We start from the raw sequence: 25669 nt of genomic DNA on the forward strand, positions 1-25669 counted from the left end.
GCGTGGCAAAGTCTAGGATATGTTAGACAGTAAGTGAACGGTCTTACTGTCAGTGCGAGAGAAATGTTCAGGTGCCAGACCTGGGTGACACTAAAAAGGGCCAAATCGTGACGGGCACATGACTGGGTCAGAGCATCTCAGCATAGCCTGCAGTAGTGAGTACCAACCAACAGTGATCTGAGAAGAGACCAACCATGAGCCAGTGACAAGGTGTTGGATGTGCTTGAGCAACACTAATGTGCAGTAGTTCCAAATAACGGCAACTGAAGGATTTGCTGGCATCATCTCAGTGTCACATACCACAGGGCACCTTCAACAGCCTGTTAGAGTCTGTACCTCGTGGGTTGGACCTTTTTTGGAAGCATGTCAAGGACAAAACAGCACATTAGGCAGGAGTGATATTAATAAGTCAACAAAAGGCAACTTGATTAAAAAAATAAATAAAAAAAATCATAAAACCTTTAATGGCATTTACCGGCCACATTTCCAAACGCTAGCATTGACAACAACAGGAAGCGGTAAATAATGTTTGACATGTGACAGTATTTTTTTTTATAATTAGTTATATTTGTTAAAAAAATCAAATGCTGTTTAGGTGTAATATAAATCAAGTTATGCCACTTAATATCAGACATAGTGTCTTTAACATTGTTTACTTAAGACAGGGAGTGTACTACGATAATAAACTAGTACTTCAAGTGACTCAAAAGACGTTCTTCTTTGAGAAGACTTTGAGAAGAATGTTCAATGTTTCAATCCCATCTTTGGAAAGTTTATTAAGTGTTTTTTTTTTATTATCGACACTTGTTAGGCCACTTGTGTTACGATAGTGTCTGGTAGGATACTTAAAAAAATAGTTGGCAGACACTTGTTGCAGGATAGGAAAGGGCAAGGCTGGTTTCAGGGAAGGATTTCCTCTACCACATCTGCAGTTTGAGTCATGGGAGAAGCCCTCATCTCATCAGATATTTCACATAAAAGTGAAAACACAACTAGCTGTGAAGTTAGGCTTAGGTTGTTGTGCTGTTAAAACTGTAAATTAATTTCAATGGTGAAGTGTTTTCAAGAACAGCCCTTGTGTAATGTTTGTGTATGTTACTTAATCTAATAGTGTCACTCTTGAAATGATTGACTTAATAACTTAATATTTTGTTGCACAACCTTTTGAGGCAATCGCTGCAATCAATCGATTTCTGTAACTCTCAATGGGACTTGCACCTGTCCACAGGTATTTTGCTTCGCTCCTCATGAGCAAATTGCTTCAGTTGTTTTCACTTTTGAAGGTTGCCTTCTCCAGACTGCTTGTTTCAGCTCCTTCCACAGATGTTCTATACGACTGAGATCAGGGCTCATGGGAGGACATTTTAGAATAGTCCAATGATTTGTTCTAAGCTATTCTTGGCTGGGTGTTTTTAGCTGTTTGTTTTGAGTCATTATCCTGTTGGGGGACCCATGACGTGTGACGGAGACCAAGCTTTCTAACACTGGGCAGCACATTTTGTTCCAGAATGCCTTGATAGTCTTCAGATTCAAACCCCCCTGTGCCGCATGCAGCCCTACAACATAACCGACCTTCCTGCATGTTTCACGGTACGTTCAGTGTTCTTTTCTTCGGGTGCTTCATTTTTGCATCTGTGAGCATAAAGCTCCAGTTTTGTCTCATCTGTCCAAAGGACATTCTCCCAGAAGCTTTGTGGCTTGCCAATATGCATTCAGGCAAATTCCGTCTTCCATTAAGTCCACTTTGGCTCAAACAGCGACGCATAGTGCGATCTGACACTGATGTACCTTGACCTTCACCTCTAATCTCTTTGGAAGTCGTTCTGGGCTCTTCGCATTGCCATTCGCATTATCCGTCGCCTCAATTTGTCATCAATTTTCCTCTTGTGGGCAAGTCCAGGGAGGTTGACTACAATCCTGTGGACCTTAAACCTCTGAATAATATGTGCAACTGTAGTTGCAGGAACATCTAGCTGCTTGGAGATGGTCTCGTAGCCTTTACCTTTAATATGCTTGTCTATAATTTTGTTTCTAATCTCTTGGGACAACTCTCTCCTTGGCTTTCTGCGGTCCATGTTCAGTGTGGTACACGCCATGATACCTAACAACACAATGACTACTTTTCACCCTTTAAATAGGCAGACTGAGTGATTACAAGTTGAAGACATCTGTAATGCAAATTACAGGACACACCTTAGTTTCACATGTCCTTATGGTCAAATTATTTTCTTGGGGTACCATAATTTTTGTCCATTATTGTTTGGTTTTTAAAACAAACCACAATTCAAAAGCAATGTCTGATTTTCATTAGTAAATTTTCTTTAAATTTTTATCTATTATTACTTTTGTCAGTTTCAATTTTAGTGATCAATGTGGGTTTTTCATTCTTTAACATAAGGGTGCCAACAATTTTGTCCATGCATGTATATAATAAAATGTTCCTCAGTAATGTAACTTAATTTTAGTGGCAGTGTTTATGGTGATTTCAGCTTGTAGTCTTGCAGCCACAGGTGTTTCCACTTAGCATGTACAGTATTTTTGTCTACCAAAGCATTACACCCAGTTTAACTGCCGCAGATAATCTGAACTGTGTCTCTTAATATATTCACTTTTAACTTGATTATAATGCGGAGCAAGGATAATGACTGTCAATAAATTATTGTGAGTATTGTGAGCTGGAGTAAGCAGATAAGTGGTAATTGATATTAGATGTTGGAGCTGTGTTTTTATCGATGGAAGCCTCTTAAGGGGAAAATGAAGTTCAGCTACTCTTGAAAGAGCCTTTGTCCTCAGCTGTGCTGATCGCTCTGTTTCTCCAAATAGATCTGAGCCTTAAGCACTTACGGAGGACCATGACATTGAAGATCAGCAGACCTGTAAATGAACCACTCAGCTGTGTATTTTAGGCTCTCAGGCTGCTGATGAGTTTAGAGAAAGCTCTACTGTCATACAAGCAAGCCCACTCTCCATCCCATCCCGGACAGACTCATGATGCCTCACAAGTTCACTCTTTTCTTTTTCCAGTGCCAGAAATAGCACAGACACAGCAAAAAGCTCAAGTCTGATAAATGCATGTGCCATTTGGGGAGTATTTGTAACGTGTGGGGCTGTTCAGTGTTATCTTGTCTTGGTCAGAACAACACATCTTTAGATGGGAGGTTGCCCCATGACTAGGGAACAGAATGGCCCTTTTTTATGCTCAGACTAGGACTCTCTGCTGAATTACTCCACTATTGTATATACTGGGACCAGCTAGACTTATTGTTGGAGTTCTTCTTTGTAGCATTTCCATTTACAATATACTTTAAGACTTTCATCTCTTGTAATTTTCTGACCAACATTGATGTCTGGTTTACAGGCTTTAGCAACGTTGGTGATAGCAGAGACCTGTGAGAATTGCCAAACATGACATCCTGACTTGAGCCACCCCAACACCTCTTCTACCTCCAAAGCAGAAGTACAGACCCACAGGGAGGAGCTGTAACATTCTATTAGGCGTTTTAAACAGCTGCGTTTTCTGAAAGTGCACGTTACATTACGTAACTGTAGACATAGTTGACCTAAAAAGCACACTGCTTTGTTTGTGTAACTCTGTTAAAGTTCCCTAACCTTTTCAAAATCTTAACCAAAGCCCTTATTGATTCAGTTCCTTATGCTTTAGCATCTTAAACACAGAATTTTAGTTTTAATATAAGCAAGTTCAACTTAACATATCCTTATATGTTAAACAAAATCTGTGCAGCAAAAAAGTGTCGAGACTGTTGAGACTAATTTATTGCATTAATGTGTTTACCCGAGTACTTTTGTTTCTTTTACTATGAGACTGTACTACACAAAAGGGAATGATACACCTAGGTTGTTGTGCTACATACAAGCTTGAGGCAGTCTGTGCGGTTTACCTTCATTGGTATAGGTTTGGTTATAAAATGCTATTTACTAATGAGCTAAGCAGCGTGCAGGCTGTGGTTATTTCAAGTTGCAGACGTTTGCAAGTGACTAAATTTGGATTGTACATGTCCTATTTAAGACTTCAAATAACGCCCCATGCATTGCATTTTTGTGGTTTTGCTTTTTGCATACTCCGTGATGCAAATGACTTGACCCGCATCACTCTGTCGAGACTTGCTGTACATTGTACTATGTATGCGATGATGTGCACTCTCTGACTCAACCCTACTGCCTAGTAAGGGTGCACTGGTTACTGGAATTTCAACTGCAATGTCCGTGATCATGAGAATCGCCTTCTTATTACTTGATTGCTAATTTAATTACATTTGTGAGTATGATTTGATTTGGATTTAACCTACTGCGCCACTGTAGGTTTTCCTGCACAGCTTTACAGTGCAGGGTTCTGCTGAGAAAGAGTGCGGCTAACTGCATATGCACATCCTGTGTTGCTCACATTGAGACTTCCTGCCTTCCTGTTTCTCTGTCACATACACCTGGGCTCAGGCTGCTCTCCTGGAGAGCCATCTGTCATGCAAAAAAAAAAAAACCAGACACGCAAAGATGGCACACGCATAGAGATGGTCCCAGACATAAATAGGGCCTCCATCTGACAAGCAGCGTTAAGTGGCTGGGTCTGTTTTATATAAAGTAGAAAATCACCAGGACTAAACTTGCCCTTTGGCTTGCACTCTTGAAGCTTGTGGTCACATATGAATTAGTTTTGATGTATTGGGGGGTTTTTTTGCACTGGATTTGAGTGTTGTATTTCGGATTATTGTTGTTATACTGTGAGTGAGAAATAGGTAGTGTCCTTTTTAACCCATCCTCTATCTCTTACATGCTCCTTGCATGTTGGATAGGATTATGTTACTATGCTGTTGGTTTACATTTCAAAACAAGCTAAACTGAATTCAGGTCTGCAGTTTGTGCTTTAAAAACTCTTGACAGATGTAGCGTCTCTTGCCCCAATCACAGCGACTCCCCCTCCCCTTCCCCCCTCAGCCCACTAGCCAATCCCCTCCCTCATGTTTATTTATTCTGACAGCCCGCCCATGTGATTGCAGCCAGCCAACCAAGTGGCTGCTGTGGGGGATGACATCACTAACTAGCTGGTTCCCTCCAGCAGCAGGGGAGCTTCATTTTCTGCTCTGAGTGTTCGTGCTAAAATGGAGGCTGGCTCCTCGCCTTAGCCTGGGCTGCCCCCTTCTCCCCTGTCCTCCTGCCTCAGCTCACTGATGTTGGCATGTACTAGAGCTGCCAGTGGGATGGTTCTGGATGCACCGAGCTCCAATGGGCCTTTCCAGCCTGTGGCCCTCATGCATTTTAGAGGTGAGACTAGGAAATTTGGCTCTTGTGCTGCTCTGTGTTTGTGTGTTTCAGGGGGAGATGGGCTGTAATGTTGTTGTCATTTAACAGCTGCAGCTGGATTTTCTACAGTCATATGTAATAGATGGATCTCATTTATCAGGTTACTTCGGAAAGTTATTGCAAGAGACTGAGGGCATTTATCCTCTTAGTGTGTTTGCCATGAGTATTTTTGGAAGAGGAAGCGACTGATTGTGTTTGTATGTCAGCGAGGAAGGGTTTTGCCAAGACATCGCATAGCTGTGCTTCAGTCGGGGAGGGAGGGCGAGAGAATGGGAAAGAGTGCTACTTTTGAGTCTCCCTTCCCCCATCGAGACAATTTATGTCATAGGAAGTGAGGTCAAAAGCTTGTTGTTACCTTGTGTGTGTCTGCATTGTATTGTAAGGTGTATGCTGATCAGGTGTAACTTGATACGCACCAGCTCTGCTTGCTGTTGCCATATCATCAGTAGTAGTACTGTTTACTTAGACATGCTTGAAAGCTGGGACCTACAGGTGTATGCAGTGTAACGAATTCAAGTAAAACATTTGTTGATATATTATTGTCCACAAACCGCAGGGAAAGTTTAACCTCACAATCTACCACCAACTTGCTGTAGTCACAGGGGTGTTATTCTTCTGTTATGGCTTACAAGGTGGCTAAAATGGTCTCATGACATTTCATTGCGTAAAGATAACTGTAGCCAGGTAACGGCACAAAGCCAGCTGTCCCTGATTTGCATGAGAAAGCCTTATCTATGTCCGCATTGACACAAGGTATATGCAAAGTATTGCAGCTGGTGACACTGTATAAATCAGTTTATTGCATATTCAGGAGTAGGCAATATTGGATTTAAGACATGTCCTCTATGACTGGCTTCCTGTGTGCATGCTGGAGCCTTCAGATGCATAAAGGTTATTTGCCCATCCATGCAGAGATGCCTGTGTGTGAAGTGTGCAGTTGCACAGCACGTCTCTTAATATTTTAGGCCTGTTTAGAAACCCTAGTGCTGTTGTGTAACATGAGATGGTAGACCTCTTGGCACTCGGTGACTGATGAGATGAGGTGCTCACGGGTGGATCCATAGTTAAGCACGTTGAGTTAACCTTCTAGATACGGGTGTCCTAATCCACATAACTTTGCATGTCTTAAATTTGTCTTTAAATTATGTTTCTTTAGTAAGGATTGAGGGGTTTCACAGTAAGATGGATGAATACTTCTGTAATCCCTGTAGCATTATTATAATCTTAAAATATATTTGGAGAGCTTTGTTTTTTCCACCTCCCCTCGGCAATACACACAGCAACTGTGATTTTTCCAAAATGCATTTTCTCTCAGTGGCTGGAGAGGAAACTCTCCCTCCTTCTGCCTCCTCACATGCCATCTACCCAGACGTTTATTCTCTCTTGTGCATTGCGGGGATTTCGGTAAAAGTAACCGTTGGCCAATATTTGTCATCTTTAGCATGAGCCATTCTCGCTCAGTCACCGTAGTTTACAGGACGCAGAAGAGCTCGGCACAGCTGACGAGCCTCTGAGTAGCGCTTTAGCGACGTAACTGCAGAATGATGCGGAGAAACTGGCACACCAGTATAAATACTTACACCCACGTAGGTCTCTACGACACAGGTGCTTGCAAAGTATAAACCAAGCTTTAGTGTCTAAACGGGGCTAAGTGCTTTTTAAAAGTGACTGTACTAAAGAAGGAGCACGCTGAGCAGTGCTATAGTAATGAAGAAGGTGTTAGCAGCTTGCTTGAAGGGATGTCAGAATACGACTACATACTTCACTGTACCTTACATAAAGCACATAAACGTAAAACAGATCACCATTGTAGTTCTCAAGGGATGTGGTGGCTAAAGCTTAGTGGTGAATCAAATTGCCTGCTGTTTGACCTTTTACTGGGTCAATTAGACCACGGTTGTGGCTGGTAGTTTGGATCTAAGTATGATATTACTGAAAAGCCAGTGTTGTCTGTCTCAATATAAACTTAAAAATGTTTTGCAATGTGCCTGCTTGTTGTCCCGAGATGTAGTGACGCACAAACAAGCCCTGAAGCCTGATATACATTCAGCGAGCAAGTCATATGGTTTCTCATTAACCACTTTAGGGAAAAACAAGCTGGAACTACTTTTTAAAGCAATATCTGTTGGGGAATTACAACGCAAATCTAATCAATAAATGGACTACAGAAAAGATAATGCAGCATTTAAAGGTAGCATGCGGACAGCTGAGACTAAAGTGGAGATGTAGAAAAGCTGACAGAAAACATTCAGAGCAGAACCGCGCTGTTAATTAATAATTACACGTCACAGTATTGGTTGGTTTGTTATTACACAAGCATCTGCTAGATTAGTTAGATATATTTACATATCACCTGAAAGCTTTTGAATCTGTATTTGTGTCGAAACATTGCCTTTTCATTATTATTATTGTTATTTTAAATCTATTGAAATATGTTTAGCACTAAAGTCTGTAACAGTCCATGAAATATGATAAAAAATGTTGCTTAACATTGAAGATGTCATTTGTGTAATTTGTGCCTCATTACCCTCGTGAGAAACTACCAAAGGAAAACTTGTAAATTGTTTTGTAGATTCATACGATCAGTATGGGTTATTTTGTTTTTCTGTGTTGGTGTTTATAGTGAACACGTGTGTGTTTTCCAAAAAGCAGGTTTAGTTATTTAGTTAACCTTGAGATAAACTCTGGGGTGGTTACCACGGTAACAGACTCTGTGACCATAGGAAACTTGCTGGCAGTTTTTTTTTTTTAAGCAAACTCTGACATTTTCTCTGACTCCACCCATCCTGCTGAGTCTGACAACTTCTAATTTCTTCATTCTCACAATTGATATCAAAGCACATATCGGAACACGTTATTTTGGAGTTTACACTTTAGAAACATTGCAACCACTGCACCTAGTACAAATTAAGGCAGCTTATTCCCCTGGACTGAAATGATTTCCTGCATCCACTTGTTAGAAATCTTGCTGTGGTCTTGTGAGACTAGTTTTGCGAGACGGCACAACAAGAATAGTCCTCATGTGAGGGAGATCCAAAACGTGATGGACGTGATGAACATTTTGGAACAGTAACATTTTTAATAATGCACCTGGTCAGAGTTAACATTTTTTTTACACTTTCCATCATTAGTTTAGTGAATCTCTTTCATAACTAAGCAGTATAGTTTCTGAAATATCTCTAAATGAATCAGTATTGAATCAAATCAAATCAACACCAGATGGAACATTCGTTTCATAGCTAGCAACTTTTCTGTGAAAGTATGGAGTAGTGCACAGATTTTAAACCTGAATTAAAATGAAAAGAAAAATGAGTTTTTAGATTTAAAATGTCAGTTAAACATCTTTACAGTTTTAACCAAAAACTGCAAATCACCAGAGCCATTGTGATTGGATCGGACTCTGACTTTAGAATCATAGGTCAGTAAGAAAACATTTGATGCATATGTTCATCTGAAGTTGTCATGGTCTGAACTTTGTCCCTGTCAGGTTGCCTCTGAACAAATAAATATAACATTGAATGCCATACATGTATTCCAGCAGGATTCCAGCTAGATCATCCATTAAGGAAACATCTTGTTGGTTAAATGATGAATGAATGGACTGTCTGGAAGAATGAACTGTAATGATGTCAACTTATTAACTCATTTCTCCACATTAGTATTTTTAGTTTCTTTTTACATAGATCCGATGCATTCACTAGATTCATGTCTCGTCTTTATGTACACGGTTGCCATGGTTAGTCATAATATTGATTATGGCTATTTTTTTAGTCACCCATGCATATACAGCGTGAACATGCCGAACTCTAATAATCAAGAATAAAATGTATTTGTCAAAATGGTTTATTTGTTGATGTGCAAATAATCTTGTGCTGTCTGTTCAGAATCAGTTGTCACAGCGATAAAGCACAGATCTATAATGCACATGATGACACAAAATAATTTCTTTCCAGTATCACCTCTTTAATTATACCCTATTTGTTATGCTTTGTAGAAAGTCTGAATGTTGTTGGGTTATCTCTTTACAGCCAGTTGATGTTATTCATATTTTACAAGGTTAGTTTGGCTGACACATCTCTGGCTCACGGCCGCTGGGATCAACAAATCAACGGCATATGATTCCAGTGTAAGAGCCTACATGCACCTCTGATTAGCGGTGGTCACCCCCTGGTCCAAAGTCCTGTCTGTGCCTGCGGTCGCCATGGTGATGCACGGTACACATGCAGATTGTTAACGGGGAGACGAGACGGACTCATGAATCACTGGCTGTGACCAGCAGATTTATGCTGCCCCCATAGGTAGCCTTAATAAGATGACATTTTGTTTTAAGTCACTAATCCCCATGTTGGATCAGAATGAATGAGCACCAATCTGCTTGTTTTGGTTTCAGGCTACCTTTTTTTTTTTTTTTTTTATTTATTTGCTGGGGAATTGGAACAACTGGGGGTAATTTGCAGGATTTGCAGGAGAACCTGTTTTGTGACATTTGAAAGCGACGTAGTTTTTCCTCTAATCTAAAGAGGTGCTGAGCACATAAATCACAGTGTGTACTTTTGGTGGGAAATGATATTGGCTCATTTGAAAGATCCAATATCGAGATTTGTCCACATGTGATGAACATCCACAACATGACAGAAGCTACAACTCTGAAAGCTAATGCGTTTCAGGGTTTTGGATATAAAAATTATGATGAATCAAACTGTGACCTCGAGGTATTGGTATCGAATCGATCCCTGAAATCAGTAGCAATACCCAGCCCCAGTGGTAACTTAGTGTTGTACAGACTGATTATAGTAACGGTGTGCTTTTTGGGCGTCTCAAAAAAGCTGCAAGTCAATTGCACTTCATGCTCTGCTTCCCGAGCATGACAAGAGCTGGAGGGAGAGTGCACATTATAGCTATTTTAAAATCCTGATCCCCATTGATCACTGTTGGGAAAGCCCTCCAGGATCATCTATCAAGGTTTGTTGTCTGTTACATAGATTGTTTTAGTGATGACACACAGACAGGTGTGGCTCCATATTCCTGGAGGCTGATTTAGAGCCTCTGCATCATTAATGTAGTAGTCGCACAGTCTTTGAAATGCTAAATTATTGATTTAGCATTTACATTTGATTTTTGGTAATTATTACCACGGTGTCATTACCTCCTCAGTGGGGACGGAGATGGAACAAAATTATCACTGCTTAAAAACAACACTTGTCACTTAGCTATGTTGTCAGTCTATAGACAATTATGCTGCAACTTGGATAATCAGCATAATGTCGGCTGAGTTTTTTTCTCCATTTTCTCTGTCACGTATGAGAGTAAATGAAATGTGATTGCTTAAGAACCATTTCAAAAGTGACAGCTTATGTTAGTGTGAACAACCATTCATTCCTCTGGTGTAACTTGAATATTAAGATAGGGACACACCAAACCGACTTCAAAGAACTACCAGCAACAAAGTAACTAACTGTCTAACTGTGACGTCACCTCATGTCCTCTGTGTCTGAGTCACTGTCACTGAATCCATAACAAGCTAACAAGAAGCATGAAAGACCAAGAGGCTAGAAAAGCTACTATAAGATGAGAGGCTAGGAAGCCAGGAAGAGCTGCAAACCGTTGTACAAAGCTGGTCTGTCCTGAATCATGCTGGTCTACAGTTTATTCATTCTAGATGATCATGTTGTTGTGAGTATATTTGAACATTCAGATTGGACAAAGATGTGAAAGGCCTTCTATGTTCCCTTAGTTTAATTTCATTTTTCTTCTCATGCACTGGTTCTTTAATCTGAACAGCCAATGAGAGAAATCTCTCTGAGTCTTTCTGCCACCGATTCAAAATGCTGAATCGCTGTCAACAGTGCAGGACACACTAGAAAAACTGGGGTCACAGACGCTCACTGACGCCCTGATCCACATGGCTGACTGTCCGCTTGGTGTGTCAGGGACCTTACACCTCACTTCTGTTCTATCTGATGTTAAAACCTTTTAACATTCTGTCCTATAAATAGAATCTATTCTTGATCTTTTCAGATAGAAGTAACATTTTCACAAAAAAAGGTCGGACCCATTAATTCTAGCTTTTCTTTCTTGTCTTTCATAGACGTTCCCCCTGCTGAGCAGGAGAAGCTGTTCATCCAGAAGTTGCGACAGTGCTGCGTCCTCTTCGATTTCGTCTCTGACCCACTGAGCGACCTAAAATGGAAGGAGGTGAAACGTGCAGCGCTGAGCGAGATGGTGGAGTACATCACCCACAACAGGAACGTTATCACAGAACCCATCTACCCAGAGGTGGTTCATATGGTCAGTATTAAAACTGCAAATAATGGACTTTGATTTGTTATTCCCATGTAACAAGCACGTATGACATTCTGCTGTTCCCTAACAGAAAGTGTGATTAATCCTTTGAAGACTGAGAGCACTCTACTTTTATTTAGTTTATGTGTTCTAAACTATTCAACGTTTTGTGTCTTGAAATGCAGCAATTTTGTGAATATGCACAGGAGAGCTTTTCTTGAGACATTTGAGCAGCTAAATCAACAGGTTGTCCCCTTTTTTTCTTCCACCTCCTTTGTGGTGTCTTACTCTCACAAATAAGTGTTTATTTCAGTTTAAAAATAATCAGTTTACTTCAGTAAGTGATATGTTCATGAGTTATCATGAACATTCAGTGGGTTGCCTTGTCTGATCTGAGGTAAAAAGGATTTTTTGGTATTGTCTTTAAACATCTCTGAGCTGAACCATGTGAGCTTGAAGAGACATCTGACTCAGTAGGTTGTAGCTGTTGCAGGTAGTTTTACTATTTTTACCCTCCGGTTTCCTGACCATTTTGTTTTTAATTTTTGGTTCCTCACTGAGGAAATCACATGAGTATCACTGACCTCAGTCTGAACTCAAAGTTCTGTGACACATAAACCTAAGTCAACTTCACTGCTTAGTCATAGAGATCACATTTTATTTCTCTGTATAAAGTCTCAAAACCAAAAGGATTTGTGGCCTCTACCTGGGTAGGCCTGAAAAGGTTCCTTTAACTGGACTGTGTTGAGCTCCTTCTGTAATCTGTTCCCCTAATGTTGTGGTCTGGATGTGTCAGATTCATGGTGCCAGATTTGCTTTCCCAAGCCAAATTAAAAAACCCTTTGATGTTAATCAAAGCCTTGCCTCAATGCCACATGGTAAAATGCAGATGATCAAGGTGCAAATTTCTCCTTGTCCTCCTTGTCGAGGCTTTATTTGATCACTGCAGCAGAAAATGCAACCGAGCCGCCGAATCAGCATAAAAATATACTCTTATTTCAGGCAGACCCTTTTCCCTGCCCCCTTAAAGACGAGCCCTCTTTGAAGCCCACTGATGGCTTTCATCATCAAAGTATGGAGACTGACACGACAAACTCCTCTATGGCTATGAAGAGTGTATTCTTATGTTAACACTGTACACATTATTTTCCTCCTTAAGCCATCGCTCTTTCAGGGCATGTTTAATGCCTGAGTGTTCAAGCTTGGGAAGTGTGTTTTAGCGGACCTTTGGATGACACGACAGTAGTTGTTCCATTAGTTCCACTCTCTGGAGGGAGGGGAGGGCTTTCTGCTAAGAGTATAAACATGATGGCAAGTGAGTGTGTTTTGACCTCTGGTTGACCTAATTCTCAAGGGACTTTCTAAATGCACTGTCTAGAAAGTGAGAACAGATGGAAAATATATAGATGTTGCCTAGTTTGGGGTATTGCACTGCTACTGAAACAGACTGTTAGCTCAGATTAGGTCACGAAAGAAAATTCAGCAGTCTGCCTTTTCATTTATTTTCTTTCATAATAATAAAAAAAAAAAAACGTTGCGTTTATAATGACTTGTCGGTTGAGGCAGTGAGAGCTAATTTCTTAGTAGATAATAACTTCTATAATGAATTCCTGCCCAGGCAAAATGAAATCTGATGATAAATCAGTATGCAGAGGCTGCAGAAAACTGAACCAGTGTTTGGGGATGTATTTTCTTGTGAACTGTGCAGTTAAACAGTCACCAAAGTGTATCTCGCAGTTAGTTTATTTTGGCATGGCAGTGTTGCTGTTCCTTCCTTCTTTAGAACTTAGCAGCCAGTTCCCCCACCACAGCCTGTTAATTATTAACAGCATTATTGTGGAATAATTGTCTAGTAAATAACCCTTTCTGCTTCTCAGCTTCTCAAATACTGTGGCTGTTGTATTTAATCTTTGTCACATTCATTATATTAGCTGTCAAATAAGTTACAGAAGCAAACATTCAGCTATTGTTTGCTTGTAGACAAACTTTAAAGCCAGACCTAATGTTTGCCAGGCTTTGACAACTGCAGTTGTGGAGATTATAATGCTGAATGCTGTTGAAAAAGTGATGGTAGATCAGTGTGCAGTGTTTGTTAAAAAAAACCCACTAATGATTCGCAGTCACCTCTCTGTAAAAAAACCTAATATCTTCCACTTGTAGCGTGCACATTTATTTTCTGTTGCGGTAATATGTCCACCTGCACTGGCTGCGATTTGCGATAATGCCTAAGAAATAAAATCTCAGTTCTTCACACCACAATCACATTTACTCTCCTTAAAAATAAACCCAGCATATGGATAAATCCTGGCTTTTCCGCTGTCTGAATGGACACCATGTCTTCAGCGATATCTTCATCCGTAACAGCTTTCCACCAACCTCCTTTCTTGTCATATAGGACACAATTTGTAAATGTTTCAGCTAATGCTGGCTGCTTTTTAGCGGGTGTTTGCGTACTGCCGCAGTCTCCTGCATCACTTCGTAGTGACGAACATTTCTCCCACTCAGCTGCATGCCTCTGTTTGCGATGCTGAAATAAATTGGTTGTGCAGCTGTCTCAGTTTGAACAGCTGGCGGGTTTGAGGTCTGATGCCACAAAACCGAACCAGTTCTTAACTACTGAGGAGTTTCTGCCTTTTTTGGGAACAAACTCTGGGTGGAATAGATAGCCCACTGAACCCAGTATGATCTGTGGGAGCCCAAGGCGAGCAAAGGAGGTGGCATTTAATGGGGAGAAAACACACACACTTTCTAAACCCACAGAATGAATTCTGAACCAGCTGAATTAATCAATAAAATTGATCTATCACCCAGCCCGTCTTTGCTGTAAAATGAAGAGATTGAAGATGATTGCGTCTGTGGTTGAAACATGGTGTCATGGATTGCTAGCCTTTTCTGCAGATGTTTACTCTGGCTGTCTGTTCTCTGTCTATTCCCCAGTTTGCTGTAAATATGTTCAGGACGTTGCCGCCATCGTCCAACCCCACTGGCGCAGAGTTCGACCCAGAGGAAGACGAGCCCACGCTAGAGGCTGCATGGCCACATCTGCAGGTGCAAAGAACACACTTGGGAAAAAGTCCTGCTTAAATCCAGTCACTTGTTGTTTTCATGTCTTTTAAGCTTTGCTTTTCTTCCACAGCTCGTCTACGAATTCTTCCTACGGTTCTTAGAGTCACCTGACTTTCAACCAAACATAGCCAAAAAGTATATTGACCAGAAGTTTGTAATGCAGGTGAGAGCGTACGTTTGTCTTCACAGCTATGAATGAAAGTAAGAAGCTGTTGTGTGCATTTTCCTGATGGCTTCTTTCTACTTTTAAGATCTTTAGCTCAGTAACTTTCTGTGTTGTTCTCAGCTCTTAGACCTGTTTGACAGTGAAGACCCCAGGGAAAGAGATTTTTTAAAGACCACTCTGCATCGCATCTATGGCAAGTTCCTGGGCCTGCGAGCGTACATTAGGAAACAGATTAATAACATATTTTATAGGTGAGTGTGTATTTTACCTCTATATTAGTGGCATGTGTTGTTAAATGTACCCCATGATGAACTCAAATTTCTTGTTTTCCAATTTCCAGGTTCATTTATGAGACTGAACATCATAATGGAATAGCAGAGTTACTGGAAATACTAGGCAGGTAAGCTATTTTTGAGATGCGCTGTTTGTGTTTTAAGAATGCGGTTTTGCTTTTGGTTCTTTTCAAGTTAGCGTTCTAGCTAGGCTCTAATTGTGCCAAAGAATGGTGGCACCCTGGAGCAGTTATCTCCCTAATGACCACCTCTCTTCTTACAGCATAATCAATGGATTTGCATTACCATTAAAAGAAGAGCACAAGATCTTCCTGCTGAAAGTCCTGCTGCCTTTACACAAAGTCAAGTCTCTTAGTGTATATCATCCACAGGTAGCTACTTTGTCAATATTAAGTCATGACACCAGGGTTGAGATTGTGAATCGTATGAAAAGTGAAAACATGTTGTCTTTCTTTTTAAGCTGGCCTACTGTGTGGTACAGTTCTTAGAGAAGGATAGCACCCTCACAGAACCGGTAAGGTTTCTTTTATTAAAATACCTTTCTGTCATTTAGATCTATTCCAGGGGTGCCCACGCTTGTTTGGCTTGCGAGCTACTTTTACAATGACCAAGTCAAAGTGATCTACCCGTATATATGTATACATATGTATATATATATATATATATATATATATATATATATATATATATATATAGTCATAATAATTGTCATATTAATTGTTGCTACAGTGTTAAAAGCTCTATCCATCTTTGTTTTTATTTTTATCAAGAAAAACTGGTACACTGCACCTTTAGAAAAATAGCGCTGTCTCTTTAAGAAAGACGGTAGTCTTGAGTTGTTGTTGAAGTTGTGCGTGGCTGTGGATGTGTGCCGCTGAACTGAGGGCATGTAAAGTAAAAATAAATAAAGATGAACATTTGTCTTTTTGTTTGTTTTGGAGGTGCAACAGATAAATGTTTTAGACTAACATCTAAAAATGATCTACCCACACTACCTTCGTGATCTACCGGTCGATCGCGATCAACGTAATGACCACCCCTGATCTATTCTATTTTTCTAATTACCCTTGAATATGCACTTGCTTGCCAGTTCATTAGGTATCCTGGTGCAAACAAATGCCTCCTAAAATAACAGTCTACATCAAATCTTAACTGCATGAAGGTTATGATGTTCAGCATTTGTTTCGAATAACTGAAAGAGTTATTGATTCAGCTGTGTTTTCATTTTGGAGGTTGTTGTTTGTAGTATTATTGAATTGCATTGTGTTATACGGACACAGAACAATGTTTCTATTATTTTCACAAACCCATTTTAATCAATGCAGGCTCTTTCTGAAATCTGTGTTTTGTTGTTGCTGAGGATAGAGAAGAAACTAAAACAAATGTGGTTTTAGTTTGATCAAATGAAAGGTTCAGAAATTGCACAGAACAGGCACAAAACAACAAAGATCAACTACTCTGATTTATGTGCTGTATCTTTCTGAATGTTTATGTTTGTTCCTGCTGTCACTTATACTTGCTGTAATGTGAGCTCCTGTAACCTGGCATGAGCAGATTGAACACATCAGACGTCGTCTTCTTTAATAAGCCCGTTCTTTGTGTGCCTGTGTGTGTGTGCAGACGGTAATGGCTTTGTTAAAGTATTGGCCAAAGACCCACAGTCCAAAAGAGGTGATGTTCCTCAATGAACTGGAGGAGATACTGGACGTCATTGAGCCCTCAGAGTTCGTCAAAGTCATGGAGCCCCTCTTCAGACAGCTGGCCAAGTGTGTGTCGAGCCCACACTTTCAGGTTAGAATTCCTGTCCGGTACACTTGATACATGTTTTAGTGTTTCTTTTGTTTGTGCGTGTAGTAACCCTGTCACTAACTGTGCTGTCAGGTGGCAGAGCGAGCTCTCTACTACTGGAACAATGAGTACATCATGAGCCTGATCAGTGACAATGCTGCCAAGATCCTGCCCATCATGTTCCCTGCCCTTTACCGCAACTCCAAGACACACTGGAACAAGTGAGTCTCCACACAGGCTTCCCCTGTGTCTCTCTGTCTGATGAGGGGTTGTGGTTATGTTATGTATGCAAACCAAATAACCCGCGGGAACCTCTGTGTGTCTGCAGGACGATCCACGGGTTGATTTATAATGCTCTCAAACTCTTCATGGAGATGAACCAGAAGCTGTTTGATGACTGCACTCAACAGTTCAGGGCAGAGAAGAGCAAGTAAGTCATCACATATTTCCAATGCAGTGTTAGATTTCGTTGGTCTTATTTCACTGTTACAAACGTCATAGAAAAAATCATTCAGACATCATTAGAAATGGAAAAAATGACACAGCAAGTAAGGTAAACTGACCCACAAACACATGCTGACAAGCTCTAGCAGTTTTGTAATGATAGTTTATCTTTGAGTCAATCTTTCCATCTTGGGGAGTCTCTCATGATTTTGTCTGTTTCATTTACTGTGTCAGAGAGAAAGCCAAATTCAAAGAGAGAGAAGAAGCCTGGCTGAAGATTGAGAATCTAGCAAAGTCAAACCCACAGGTGAGCAAAGAAACTGTAACCCAGCAGTTGTAGTTGGACTGTGGACTTCAGGATTGCATTAGAATCTTAGTACATCTTGCACCACAAGGTTTTTGTTTCTGTGTTGACACCCAGTGATGGTGTGACAAGAGCTCCGGTTGCACTTGTACAATGTACCAATATAACAAAAGTAGAGAAGTGGATGGAGAGCGCGTTGATGTGCACGGAGGCGCTAGATGGAGGTCATTGATTGTGTGAAAACTAACAATGTCAAAAGACAGAATAAGTCAGTGCACACTATATAACTCATCCTTAAGTTAGTACTTTTCCAGTTTCAGAGGGAAATCAGTCCATAATGTGTGTCTTCATAGCCTTTCTCTTTCTCCTCTTCCTCCTGGGCAGTTTGTGACGTACATTGACGCGTTAGAATCAGGCAGTCCGATGGACATGGAGACGGATGGGCCAGTGCTAGACGATGTTAACCAGCTAAAGAAGACGGTAGAAGAGGAAGCCACACAGGTAAGTGAATATGTGTACACGGCCGTGTGAGGCAGGTGCTTTGGCAGACGAGATGTACGTAGGGATGTTAATCAAGTTTTTTGTCCCAGATTGGATCCCAATACTTTAATATTGTGTTTTAGCCGATCTGAGTACCGGTCAGATGATAAAAATTACTTTTTGTTTCTGCCTGTTTCTTACATAAACTAAATGACCTCCCTTGGTGATCCTTAAAGGCATTTCTTATCTGACATGTATTCTCCTAACCCAGTGTGCAGCTGTATTAAAATCAGTCTAATGCTGCATGCTTGACAGTTGCATATTTCTGCAATGCATTAAGATAACAAAACCTGCCTCTGAGCAACTCCTTAAAGATTATCCTTTCATCTTATACATAACAGCAGAGCTTCATTGTACAAAATGAAAAAAACGGTAAAGAAACTAAAAGCATATTGGTACAAATTCTTTTCTTTATCACAAAATCTGGTTATTAACATCATAAATAACCAGCTAACAAATTTAAATCTTTATATATAGTTGTGGGGTTTACAGCTTAACGTGAATATTCACACTGTCACAACAAATCACAGTTCTGCTTTAACCAGAATTAGTTCTGTGAAATCCTCCCAGATAACAGACATGTTTAATCATGTTCTCTCATGTCTGGTTTAGGGTTACAGCAGCCGTAAAACAAATACAAAAGAATGGGCTTGGCTACATGCTTAATCTGATCCGATAATTTTTAAAATGCTTTGGTTGGCCCCAATACAGGTATACTTGTACTGACTGGGACACTTACAAACCACACCAATTTTATTTTAGATCAGTGCTTGAGCAAACAAATGATCAGTCAGCTATTATGTTCCAAGTTGAAAGCTCTGTTGTCTTGAGTGACAGCCATTCTACACTGTATGCTTCTTACTGTATGGCAAGGCCACGAAAACTGGAAAGTAACACTTAACACTTAATTCAGTGTTTGAAACATTTATGTTTACACAGTGGGTTTGATGTCCACTGAAATTATTGAGCCTTTATGTACCCTGTGCGTGAGCAAAGACAATGAGCTGTTAAATTCATTATTTTCTTCCTGGCCTTCAGGTCGGCGATACGAAATCCGTTATATTGATTTGTACATGTATTCAACATGATATGAGCCTGCAATAACAGCAGAGCCACATGTTAGGCTCAGAAATAACTCATTGCTTTTACTCTTGACTGTGTGTTGGCCTCCGTTAGTTATCATTTGTTTTGTTTTCATTTAGCATCTGTAATATTTGAACAGATTATTCTCAAATACATTCCACATCTTAATGCCGCGCAGCAAGCTATCCAGCTATTCACACGTGACTGACCACATACTGGATCTTTTTGTAGCACCGCACACAGCTCAGACTTCTGAGGCTCTTTTGTGGGAATGTTAAACACCAGTCTGTCCCGTTCCAGTCTGTCCCGTTAACAATTTCCTCTGTCAAGATGATTTTTCAGTCTGTTCAAACAGATGTAGGTCACATGATTCACAAAATATCATCCCGGCTGTCTCTGAAAGCCAACAGGAGAGGAAATGAACCAGGAGAATTCAACCACTTTTGCCTCTTCATGCGTTTCTGTGATTTCACCTTTTCATGTTGGAAGATACTGTTTGTCCGTGTCGGTGCTCATCCTGTCACGCCATGCAATTACTCACTATTCATAGAAGATGCAGCATTACGTAATGGCCAATTATTTTAGGTGACCCACGATCATTGCATAATCAAAACAAGTGTTTGCATTCTCCTGTGTAAAATCACGTGGATGAATATAACAGAGATTTTGAATTTCCGTGACTATTTCTAGGTTGTTCTGCACTGCTTGAGCATTTATTGAGGCTCTTTTAATTATGTATGCTTGTTTTGGCTTCCCCTTCTGCTTTCTGTGGTTTAATGGCAGCTGAGGGGAGAAACGGTTAATGTCATGTCACGTGTGCGGGAAACATGCTTGAAAAAGTAGATGTGATTTTGTCTGGATTGAACTTGACAGACGAATATAACCTGTCAAACCGCTTTCTGTCCAGAAGCCGAATAAGTGAGTTACGGCTGTAGTGAGTGTTAGTGCTTGCGTCACCGTCCCCTCTGTCTCTGTGTCCAGATCCAAAGAGATCAGCGCAGAGAACGCCCACTGATGAGGAGGAAATCAGAGCTCCCCAAAGACATCTCCACTGTCACGGCCTTGGAGTTGCACCGAAGAGCGGAAGAAATCGTGACCACGCACGACGGCCACTAAGAGACCACCACGAACCAGCAGCAGCAGCAGCAGCAGCAGCAGCAGCATCCACACAGGAACCACAGGCCCACGGAGGGCCAGCACAACAACAGTATCTCAGTCCAGCCTAGCACAAACACACAACTGAACAGTCCCAGCTACACCTGACACAAGAAAATGTCTAAAGCCACACATCTAAGCCTGTTGAGGCTTTTCTGAGCCCCCCGCCCCCTCCCCACCTGGTTACTGTCCAGCCGAGACGTCTGCGGTGCAGCTCGGTCCTACATAACCACGGCATGCGCCGCTTCCCAAACTTCACCCGAGATCCTGTGGTGTCGTTGCCTCCTTCCCCTCCCTGGTTGTTCCCTTCTCCGGTCCTCTCAACGTGTGTGTATTGGGGGTACCGTGCTGCCCCCTTCTGGTCATTTTTCTCAGGTGTTCTGTTCTGCTTGTGTGAGCTGTCTTCTCTTCTTGCCTCTTCTTTATAGATGTCAGGTGCTTGTACAAATAATATGAGCCCCCAACTGTTCAACTCCACAGAGGTAAAAAGATAAAGCATCAGTTGGCGAGACAGTGTCAGTTGTTTCTATATAGTTAATATTAGCTTATTTTTCACTTAACGTAATAACTAGACAGCTGTTTATATTTTTCCCTAGAGAGTAAAAAAAAAAACCAACAAAAAAAGCACTTCTTACGTGTATAACTGTTCCGTTGCTTGCTAGTATTTCATTCCCCACTGGCTGTGAAGATTCATCGATCACTCTGTTTGTGAGGCCAGGGTCAGCGAGGACTCAGCAGGAGTGTCTGGATTCGTCTGTTCATCGAACAGAGCTGCTCTGACTGGGGCCCAGGCTCCAGGTCTGTGTTGAAGCCTAGTTTGGTGCCAACTTCTCATGAATTTCCTTTCTTAAAAAGAAAACAAATATATGAATTGTGTAGGCAATAAGTTCGCACAGATGAGCGTGTGTCTGTGGCTCAGTCACACGTCCGTGTTATAGGTCCCTGTTTGCTGCACCCGTTACATGAGAGGGGATTTATCTGCCATTGTAGGAGTGAGTTTAACATTAGCATTCACTGTAAGTCATTCTTGTGAGGCTTATGAGAGGTTAAAGAGTTGTTGTTGCTGTGCGTCGAGAGAAGTCAAACGGGGGCAGAAACTGCTGATAGCTATTGATTTTTCTACTCTTCTCGAGCAAGACCCTTTTATTTACACTCGGTAGAGATGAGTCTGCTTCGTAGAGGAAGTATGTCTGGTTTGAGGAGCTCAAACATAAGCCTTTCTTTTCACAGTGCCTTTTGTAGTCTGAGGGGATGTTTGCTCAACCGAGAGTCGAGTGGCGGCAGAAAATTAAAAGCAGATAATGAGAAGAAAAAACATGACAGAACGGTAACAGTTGTTTCCAAAAAAAAAGAGGTCGTGGCACCCCTGCGGCTGCTCGGACTCCGGCACATGCCTTGTTGAAGCTACGTAGAGGATTTTGTAGTAAAGAGAGCCGAGGCAGCGTGGTAGCCCCCAAACCACTTCAGCGATGAAGCACTTCCTGATAAAACTTGAAAGAAAACAGAAACACAACTGAAAAAAAGAATTGAAATCCGTGATGCTGTCTGTGTTGGTGTGTGGGGTCGCCTCTCCACGGTGCCTGTCGTCAAGAGCTAGAAATCGCCTCCCGCCGTGACTTCTCCATTCTTGTGCCCCCCACCCCCTGCTGTCCCATTCCATATTTTGATTTGTACCATTATTCTAGCCCAGACCTGCATAACCTCCCCCACCCCCACCTTCGGTAAAAAAAAAGAAAAAAAAAAGAAAAACAAAAAACCTACCACAGAGTAGGGCTTGTTGTTTTGACATCTGCCTCTGGATGCTTGATCATTTTGTTGTGGTTTCTTTCTTCCTTTCCCTGCAGACGCTCTCTGTCAGTGTTTCAACTGAATGTGCAAATTGTAAATAATACTGCAGTCACATTGTTCCGATCTCTCCATGTTTGTCTCGAGGCGCAGCAGTCACCAAAGGTTCAACACGGCGCATTTGATGACAGGAAAGTGATTCTATCCCCTCGGTAAACGTCAGCCTCTCTGATTGTCTGCTGGAGTAGTGCTGGCGTCCCATTGGTCACTGCTGCTCCCCTCGAAATGGCTTTAATATTGGCTTCTTTGGAGCTCTCTTCATTTTACATAAGCTGTGTTTTCTATTTCTTTGATGAGAGGTATTATTGCAAGTGTCCTTTAGTATATGTCTCATACTAAACGGCTTCATCTGATGTTGTACATACAATGTACTTTTATGTTATATCTATTATTAAATGGTAGATTTCATATTTTGTACAAAACACGCCGTGTACAGAATACAGAGGTTATTAGCAGCTGCAGACAGTTGGTATGTGGCACAGAGTTCAACACATGTAAGTATTTACATTTAGAAAACCGTATAGAATTTGGATAGTTTTTTATCTTTGTAATCTGACATCTTTTCCGTTTTTGTTTTTCACCTCCAGACATGTGTTGATCCTACATACATGAGCTTTTTGTGTGTGTGCTTTTATCCAAATCTCCAGTGGTGTACATCTATCTATATACTGCAAATAAAGAGAACATGTGAGTTTTATATTTTCATCCTAAAAAAACACAACTGTTTTGCGGGTCGTTATTGGTCACGTTCAGTCTGTTCTGATGGGCGCTTCTCAGCTGGCCGTTGGTGCTTTCACTGTAAACGCTGATGTGTTCTAAGGGCATTGAGAGGATTCTTTCTCTGCGGCCACTTGACGATGCTTCCTGTGCAGCACTGAGTCAGCGGATGGGACTGCCTTTGCTGTGTTGATGGTAACTGACCAACCAACACTCAACAAGCTTAAACAAATCAGTCAACACCAGTGGCTTCTTTTAGATGGCAGAGAAAATGCATTTCTAAGTTTTTGAGCTAAGTTTCTGTTGTGGTTCTCAAAGGGTACTTAAGTCACTTTTTATATATGGATTTTTTTGAAAAATCCATATATAAAAAAGAGTTTTTAAAGCCTTGCTTTAATAAAAGTATGACTGCTATCTATATCTGAAAAAGAGCAGCACGGCACAATGAATATTCAACAGACTGCGTGTTCCCACTCACTGTAGTCCCTGTGAAATAATTTAAATAATAATTCGATTTAAATAATTTTAATAATCATTTAAAAATAACATTACATTTTATAAGTAAACATAAAACAGAGGAAGTAAATATAAACGTAATCTCTCCTGAACTTGTACGTTTCTCTATCACAATTTTGACCGACGATCCTTTGCTGCCCCCTGCTGGACACACGTGGTAAACACTCAACATTTAAAACGCCCTCAAAAGCGAAATGTTTGATCTCATGCTCATCATGATCAACCACTGCGATCCTGTGTACACTGTTACTGCACGTTTTTTATTATTATTATTATTTTTTTTTTTTTTTTTTTTTAGGTCAGATCCATTTTTATTGTCATTTCATATAGTACAGCTGCATACAACAAAGTGCAGTTTGGCTTCTCACCAGAATAGCTAATAGTGCAAAATTAAACTAATAACTGTCAACAAGCTATGACTATTTTATTAAGAAAATAGTGTGTAAAGTATTTTGCAATAATAGAATATAGAAAATCTATTACTAGCATATAGATTGGTATATTTATTTATTTATTTATTATTATTTTTGTGTCCTGGTCAAAACTGCTCACGATTGCAGACATACACATGACCGGAATAAAACAAAAAACAGAAAACAAAACAAACGATATAGGTGAGCAAGCAGGGACAATATCAATCCGTCCATTATCTATAAACCCTTGCCTTGTAGAGGGTCCATGAGGACCGGAGCACTGTCCCAGGTGGCACTGAGTGAGAGGTAAGGTTACACCCTGGACAGGTCGCCAAACAAACCACTACAGGGATGATTAAAAGTCAACTGAAAATAATAGATAATCTACATCCAGATTTTAATTGACTTTGAATCAGTTTAGTGAGATCTTCAAGCAGTCAGAGCAGCTTGAGCATCCTTTTACCAGTTACAGTTCGGTTCAGATTAATAGCAGTATGTTTCAAAAAGTGTGTAAAGCTCAAAATCCTTATAATAACTGTTATTTCCATACATGCAGATGCATTTGGAACACTATCCAAATCAAAACATGAAGACAAATGTATCATCCGTGTTACTACTTTGTGGAAGGTGTATAAAAATTACTATTAGGCATTGTCTGTATTTTTCTTTACAAACTTAAACATTTACTGTTAAATGCTTAAAGATTTAGCTTTCTGGGAATCACTGAACTAATATTTAATTGTGTAACCACTGTTTCTGAGAACAACTTCAGATCTGTGTTGCGTGGCATAGACCAACTTCTAGCCCTTGTGAACAGGTATTACAGTCCAGGACTGTTGGACTACAGTCCACAGTTATTCTGAATTTCTTGGTTTTGCCTCAGAAACAGCCACACAAGTTTTCTATTGGATTCAGTTCGAGGGATTGGGCCGGCCACTCCATAACATTGACCTTATTGGTCTGGAACCAAGATGCTGCTCACCTACTGCTGTGTTTTGGGGTTGAAACACCCATTTCAAGGGCATTTCCTCTTCGGCATAAGGCAATGACCTCTTCAAGTGTTCTGATGCATTCAAACCGATCCATGATGCCTGGTATGCGATAAGTAGACCAGACACCTTAGTATAGGAAACATCTTCCTATCATGAAGATAGTGTAGTGTGCCTTTAATTCAGTGTTCGGGGGTTGTCTGTGGCCCCTAGACCCAAAAAGAACAATCATGTTTACATTAGTCCCCAGACAGTCCGTCTGTGTGTTCTTTGGCAAATCTTAACCTCTTCAGCAAATGTCGTCTTTGCAACAATGGGACTTTGCGGGGTCTTCCTGCCGATGGCTTGGCTTCACATAGGTGTCTTCTAATTGTTGCAGTACTCACAGGTAACTTTGGACCATCTTTGATCTCCCCAGAGCTGATCACTATCTTCGCCATTTTGGTTATCCTTCAAGCCGCTCGGATGCTAGTTGTCCGTTTTCTCCTACATCTTTCTGATTTTGGTTGCCATGCCACAGCATTTGAGATAGGTTTATCTAAGCAGCCCATCACTTCCTACACTTCTTTGTATGTTTTTCCTCCTCCGATCAATTTTTCAGTCCACTAATTGAACTCACTGAATACCGCTATTATTTTTGGCCACGCCAATTTCAATTAATGATTCAACTACTCCGAATCAGCAGCATGCATGTCATGACCTTGGTAAATTATTTGCCGAGTAGACATATAATCTCTAAGGTGCAGCAACAC

At 40.7% G+C, this 25669-nt stretch overlaps 1 protein-coding gene across 3 annotated transcripts in view; it reads left to right on the plus strand.

The window, feature by feature from the left end:
* Window positions 1-22992, plus strand: part of ppp2r5cb (protein phosphatase 2, regulatory subunit B', gamma b) — a 29641-nt gene extending 6649 nt beyond the window's left edge. For 2 of the 3 annotated variants that reach the window (XM_084560187.1, XM_084560188.1), the window contains exons 4-16: window positions 11405-11604; window positions 14536-14646; window positions 14735-14827; window positions 14951-15081; window positions 15171-15230; window positions 15386-15494; window positions 15584-15637; window positions 16744-16914; window positions 17005-17132; window positions 17240-17341; window positions 17590-17662; window positions 18044-18160; window positions 20264-22992. In XM_084560187.1, coding sequence (XP_084416313.1) covers window positions 11405-11604; window positions 14536-14646; window positions 14735-14827; window positions 14951-15081; window positions 15171-15230; window positions 15386-15494; window positions 15584-15637; window positions 16744-16914; window positions 17005-17132; window positions 17240-17341; window positions 17590-17662; window positions 18044-18160; window positions 20264-20398 — 1484 coding nt within the window. In that variant the 3' untranslated portion in view covers window positions 20399-22992. Of the gene's footprint in view, window positions 1-5102; window positions 5278-11404; window positions 11605-14535; window positions 14647-14734; window positions 14828-14950; window positions 15082-15170; window positions 15231-15385; window positions 15495-15583; window positions 15638-16743; window positions 16915-17004; window positions 17133-17239; window positions 17342-17589; window positions 17663-18043; window positions 18161-20263 lie in introns of those variants that run through there. The other variant, XM_084560189.1, reaches the window with a different exon arrangement.
* The last annotated feature ends 2677 nt before the right edge of the window (window positions 22993-25669 follow it).

This window comes from Chelon labrosus (assembly GCF_963514085.1).
Source record: "Chelon labrosus genome assembly, chromosome: 14".
Taxonomy (NCBI): Eukaryota; Metazoa; Chordata; class Actinopteri; order Mugiliformes; family Mugilidae; genus Chelon; species Chelon labrosus.